At 33.1% G+C, this 6,759-nt stretch overlaps 1 protein-coding gene across 2 annotated transcripts; it reads left to right on the forward strand.

Annotated features, from left to right (window-relative positions):
* LOC100305646 (uncharacterized) lies at positions 1-2,091 on the forward strand. Of its 2 annotated transcripts, none has more exons than XM_026128676.2 (2): positions 1-594; positions 870-1,252. In XM_026128676.2, the coding sequence occupies exons 1-2, from the start codon at positions 282-284 to the stop codon at positions 1,076-1,078; spliced, it is 522 nt and encodes a 173-aa protein (XP_025984461.1). In that variant the 5' UTR covers positions 1-281; the 3' UTR covers positions 1,079-1,252. The 2 variants fall into 2 exon arrangements, with proteins under 2 accessions (XP_025984461.1, NP_001238478.1); NM_001251549.2 differs by lacking the exon at positions 870-1,252 and adding an exon at positions 1,667-2,091 and having other exon boundaries at positions 178-594.
* Positions 2,092-6,759: the final 4,668 nt, after the last annotated feature.

Consider the following 6,759-nt stretch of genomic DNA (forward strand, 5'->3'; position numbering starts at 1 on the left):
AAGAACTTTGGAACCTAGGAATCCATAATCCAGTGTAAGTAATTACATTACACTACACAACACTAATATACATTGTTGAGATTCATCCATGAGGTGGTGGTGGGGCCATGCTCATGATCTTCCATTTAGTTTCACTTTTCCACCATATATATTCCCAACAATTCCTTCCACCTTTTTAAATTGGTTCACATCACCATTGGGTGTCAACTTTCCTTCCTTGCAGTCTTCTTCACTCCACCTTCTTCATTCCCACCCAAGTCTCAACATACAACAATATTAACATGAATATGAATATTAGGAATGGATACAGAGAAGATAAATCATTCTGCTGTTTCCACCCCAAACAAGTACTTATTGGGGTGTGCCCCTTGTGCTTGAATGAGAGGCTCCTCATACTGGCTGCAAAACAAGGTCACCATCACCAAAACCGTTCTTCTTCCTCGTCTAAATCTTCACACAGGCTTCAAGTTAGTTCCAGACACAGAAAACCACCCTCTTCTATTCACAAGATCTTTGCTTTTGGTTCTCTCTTCACTCGCCCAGAATCCCACCACAACAACTATGACTATGATGATGTCTCTCCCAGTCCAGAAGGTAATAATGCATACCAATATTATTTTACTTATAATAGCTACCTAATGTTGAATAATACTTATAGTTATAGTTATAATTATAATTCTCTTTTAATTATTATCCTTCTTCCAATTTAAAAAAAAGAGGAAAGTTTTTTGCTTATTGATTGGGGGTGTGTGATTATAATTTTTTGCACTAGTGGGGGATATTTTTCCACTTGTAATGTTCATGGTGAGGTTGGGGTAGGGGGTGGGTTGGTGTTCAATGTTCATGAATTGCTTTCATTATTGGTTTAGATCAATTATCAGTGCATGCTTGCGTGTCTTCATGTGGAAGATTATATTATGTGATGATTAAGAAATTAAGGTCAAAAAGCGTAGCTAGCTGCTGCAACGATAAGAGTGCTACAGGACAGAAGAAGGAGGTGAAGGCTTTCGGTTGTGTCATTTTTTTTCCTCTTGGCGTGGCATATGGCTGTCAGATGCAAACGCCAAGAGCATTATGACACTGCAAATATTATTTTGCAAGATTATGGTCTATGGATTTGATGTGGAATTAGGGTGCATAACTAATCTGGCAAAATGTCACTCATCTTTATGATAGCTATATCTGTATTTTTCACTTGTGTATATGTATCCCCGTACAGTGAAAAAAAATGCCAAATACGTTTAATTTTCGATCCGTGTTCAATGAAATCCGTCGGCAGCATAGTAGACAAGAAGAACAATTACACGGGTACTACCTTAATTTTTTTTTATAAACTATGAATAAATAATCCAACTCGAACTAATAATCTCGTACTAGTCTATCAATACACTAGTTATACTATCTGGATTTGGTACGTATTTATTTCCTTGTTCTATATACCAAGAATGAGCAGTTTTGGTTAGGTGCGACTGTGCAAGAATACTACAGTAGATGATTTAAAGTATATACCAAAAAGTAATCAAACCTTAGGCCACAACAGTAAAGTGTAAAGTAGATGTTTTTTTTTTTTCTTTCAAGAATTGCATTTTCCTTTATTTATCTTTTGGTCTTGGTAGCTACGATAGGAGTGTGACAATGATATTCTGGAATGACTTTAACTTTGCAGAGTCATTCATCTCAATCAAGTTTGAAGAGAATGGGGTGGCATCGTGGGAAAAGAGCACAGTGTCAAAGAAGGTGTCGTCGTGGAACCATCAAAACAAGGACAACAACAAGAGCGTGATAGAGCATGGGAAGTCACGTGACACATTTAGGTGGCGAAAGAGGATAGGACACATGCTCCAGCTCATTCGGTGGAAGAAGAGCGGTGGTGTGTGCCACGTGGGCACCAAGGTGGAGGGAGTGAAGGTCAGAAAGGGTTGGATGAGGACTCTGACAAAGAGAAAAACAACTACCATGGAATAAAAATAAAGGAACCATTTGTGCCCTTTGGTCCTCACTTTGCAGTGTGCACTGTAAAGTTATATCATAGTCATACTCGTAGAGTCAAAATTAGCTTTGTTACTATCTAAAAAATGTGCTTTAGATTACAAAAAACGAAAAAAAAGGGTACTAGTGCTTTGCTTTCTTTGCTTTGGGGGATGGATCATGGGGTTCTTCTTGTAATTTCATTTTTTTTTTTTGTTTCTAATTTCTTGATGCCTATAGACAGTACAGACTGTAAAAGGGTTTGTTGAAATTGCTTTGGTTTTGAGATTTATACTTAAAATAAGATAAGATGAACTATTGAGTACTCTCCATACTGAGGCACTGCCAAAAACTCCCCATGTTAGGTACCCATAGTGGGAAACAATGAGGCATAAGGGCCCTTTAACAATATGCTACAGGACTTGTCTTATAGTTGTCTTAGGGGGGAGAATGTCTTGTTTCCCAATTTTCTAAATAGCACTCAATGGGTTCTTTTTTATAAATAATACTAATAGTGTAAACAAATTTTTAAAAAATTAACTAGCAAATTATTTGCTCAATGATCATCAACCACGGTCACATATGTTTTTTTTCCCCACGCAAGTCATATAGTGCATGTGTGCTTGTCCGATTAGGCCCTTATAATTTGCTTAATGGCGTGATAGGTGCCCTACACAAAACCAATTTGTCCCCAAGTGATCGATGGCATTAGGTGTAGGGACATGAATTAGCCACATCAGGACCACAAAACATTAGAAGGGGCTGTGGGGAAAAAGCTTTGTTCGGAGCAGAAGAAAATGACAAGACACAATCGAATCCTCACCCACTAAAAATCAACAAGTCCATCAGATGAGGGAAATGGAGGAAATGTGGCACCATTTGGATCATGGAAAATTATATGATTGAAATTATTCTGTAGAATGCTGCACAAACATATATATTTATTGCTTTATGACTACGTTAATTAGGGTATATAAGGGCCCCGGCGAGGTGAGTGATGACTAGCTCTATCCTGAGTGAGGCTTAGACACTTGCAACCAAAGAACTAATACACTGCCTTTCAAACAAAGACATCTGAGTTTAGGTCTAATTGGTGAACTAAATGAAAGAGAAGCTTAGATGAAGATAGGGCAGCGCATACACAATTGACAAATATATGTGCATATTCATTTTAAAGTTTAATTGTTATTTCTAAAAAAAATTACACAGTTGTGATACACCAATCAAATTTCACATGGCTTAAAAATCTGAAATAAAAAAAAATATGACTCAGAAATCGAGGTTGTACACACTCCTTTTTTACTCCTTTGATGATCAATGTTTAGTACCTCATATTTGAGTGAGCTTAAGATGCAATGTCAAAACATTGGCTTGAGGATATAGGCCAAATATATGGATTGCATAGTACTCTATTCCTACCAACAAATATTAGTTCAATTAATTTGAAATGAATCTATATTTTAGAAGGATGTAGGTTCAATTCCCACCATTAACGTGAAAATTTTGTTTATGAATAATTTATAAGTAATGTGTAAGCACTCGTTGAGTCTTATTATCTGTTTTTGTTCTCACCAGTTTTGGGATCCAATCCACCTAAATTTTTTATTATAAAAAAATGGTCCTCTAGCCCTTATAATACAATATTAAGGTATTTAAATTAATTTCTTTATTTTATGTATAATATGTCTCTCAACCAAAAAGTGGTTATATGTTCACATCCTCATACCGTAGTAATTTCACATTTAATTCCTCATCTTGATTTTTCTTTTCTGGATGGTGTATCCGTATGCATGTGTTTGTATATATGCTTGAGAGATGTTGTCTCTTCCTGTGAAGGTCTGCATGTGCACATGTGCTCTTCTGGACCTCTTGTATATATATATCAATGTGTTATGTGTAATGCATTGCATAAAAAATAGTTTTATATGTGATAGTAATAGAGGAGAGTGGCAACTATGGACCGCTCAAAGTTCTTACTATTCATAAAGTGAACTCATCCATGACAAATTGACAATATGTAGAACAGCAACTGTGTACCCCGAACAGTAGTTGCTTTGGCCACAATTAAGCCTACAATTATAAAGGTCTCTTCCCAGTGATCCTTAGTCGAAATGTCTTTAATAAGCCACTTTAATTTGTTTGTCAAACCTTGGAAAAAATAAAGTGAAGTTTCCATATGCAGAGTGTAACCAATAAACCAAATATTATAAAGATCAATTATGGCTATTTAGACTCTGGACATCTTAATAGATAGGCCTCTGTTCACAACCTCCACTCTGTCCCTATTGATTCATCTATTGTCACGTATTTCCTGTATTGCTTTAACTTTCTCCATTTCAAAGCTTACAACATTAACAGCCCATGTGAAATGGAGCCTCTCCTTTGTTGCCACCTCATTCATGAGTGATGACCCTGTTAAATAATTTATTTTAAATATATCCGAAGGTGTATTTATCTCATTTTATTATTTGAAAAAAAATATAATATAAATCGTGTGTAAATAATATTGTTGTTGGAGCTTTGATGTGAAACCCTGGAGTGCGACTTCCAGCTTTGTAATGTTTTGGTTTCCATAGATATGCAGTTAATATTAATACTAAAATTAAAATATAATAACAAAGTGTTTACAATGTGAGGTGGGAACTCGATGCCCCGAGTGTTTTTGAAAATCACTCTTTAACACTAGTTACATAGTAAATCATTTTAGCCAAAAAAAAAACTAATTTAAAACACAAAATTCTCGTCTGCATAAGTTTGAATTATGAAGTACATATACCTTTATTAGAATGTCAAGAAGAATATGTCTTACAGAACAGATACTCGTTTTCTCAAGAGACTACAAAAAAAAATAGAATAAAGGAACTAAAGAATATCAGTAAATACGTAACAGTTTTTACTTCTTCTTCTTCTTCTTTTTTTACGTTTTTTAGTATTTTTTATATTAAATATAAAGATAAGACTGCATTAATTGTTACGCAAATAGGCTAAGCATGGATTGAATATATGAGCTTATAGTGCCTTGTACTAGTGATAAGGGCGGTAAAAAAAAAATGGTTTTCATCTTGATTTGGGGTTTTGATTTGTATTTGAGATTTGTTTTGGATTTTGATTCGTATTCCATTCATTGCAGTTGGGCTGAGTCATGTTTGTTTCATGCATATTTGGAATAATAGGTATTTGCATTTAGCTTGAATATGATGGTATGTCATATTTGGGCTGAGTCATGTTTGTCTCCACTCCATTTCTTGCTACTTGATTTCAGATTGGATAATTAAACTACAAGTGGTATTAGGTTTGGGATTTATGTGTAAATTATTTTTTGTTTTTGTATATGTGATTTTTTTGTTATTGATCTTTATTTGAGCATACTTGTTTAACTTTTTTTTTTTAAAATTGTAATAGGTTGAAATATTATTTTCTCAAATGTCATCGTTCTTCAACTATGGGTGCATATGTCATGAGTTTTTTTTTTTTTCAAGTGAGAAGTCTGATTTGATGACTTCAACTTAACTTATGTACGTAATTTTGTAAATGTTTTTTGTTTATACATTTAGAAGTCAAGTTCTCTATACCTCACTTCTTAACATGAAAAATAAAATAATACAAAATTATACATAGAAGTTGAGGGGATCAAACTCAACTTCTCACCTAAAAAAACTTGTCACGTGTGTAAAAAAAAACTCTTAAAAATTAATATTTCTTTAACAATGTATTATTAAGTCTAAAGTTTTGCAATAAAGAAATGCAAAAGAAAAACTCTTAAAAATGCTTTTTTAAAATTTTCCTTAATTTTTTCTTTTTTTTAAAAAAAAAACTACCTTATAAAAGTGGGGTGATTGTGGTGTACTTTTCATGATGTTGACCTTGGAGGAAATTTTCTTGTAAAAGCATTGTAAGCTCGAGTTAATTTTTGTAGAAAATGAGTGAAGAATTGAAAGTGTTTATCTAAGACGCATTTGATTAACTACAAGGACATGTGCAAATGGTGCTAGATGTGGCCATAGACCCATAGTGATGGAATTGTCTTAGGGTCCATACAGATGGGCATGGAGCTGCAATGAGATCGAAACCAAATAATGATACTTTGACTTACATTTTCGTTTTATTGAATATATTTTCTTTTATCTCTGACCTTGCTTAAACCTATAATTATTTCCTGACAACACAAATAAACAAAGAGATTTCAAGATTCATATTCACTTTGAGTCTCAGCAAATTGTAGGCATTTTTTTTTATTAATAATGTCTATGAGATATTGATTTAAATGTGAAGGTTAACATGCGAACAACAGTCAATCCAATCCACGTGGATTGATGGGTTGCCAAACAAACGAGTTGAGTGAATTTAACTCACGTTTAAGTAAGTCAAAAAAATATCAATTCGATCTGAGTTATCACGAGTTAATGGATTATCTCACCAAATTAATAAAAAATTAAAAACAATTGTCTTCTTTTTTTAAAAAAAGAAATAAGTGACATAAAAACTTTCAAGTTCAAATACAATTATACAAATATAATTAATAGGCAAAATGACAAATGTCTCAAATAAAATAACACATTTAAATATAATATTATCATTAAAGTAGTCATTTAAATGTCTCAAATATATAAATATCATTTAAAAGTGTTAGTAAATCATAGTTTTAAAATAAAATTCAATCATCCAAACATTAGTCATAGTTCAACAACATTAAAGTCTTAAAATTAAAAAAATACCAAATTATCAAACCAACATACATAATTGAAGTTACTAATTACTAAACAAGTAAAATATTTAATTCTAAATTTCATC

Source organism: Glycine max, chromosome 6 (assembly GCF_000004515.6).
Source record: "Glycine max cultivar Williams 82 chromosome 6, Glycine_max_v4.0, whole genome shotgun sequence".
Taxonomy (NCBI): domain Eukaryota; kingdom Viridiplantae; phylum Streptophyta; class Magnoliopsida; order Fabales; family Fabaceae; genus Glycine; species Glycine max.

Excerpts from the sequence above, each read along its gene's own strand:
- LOC100305646 (NM_001251549.2), top strand. The coding sequence starts at position 282 with ATGAATATGAATATTAGGAATGGATACAGAGAAGATAAATCATTCTGC. Across the intron at positions 595-1,666 it reads TGTCTCTCCCAGTCCAGAAG|AGTCATTCATCTCAATCAAG; the intron begins GTAATAATGCAT and ends TTAACTTTGCAG.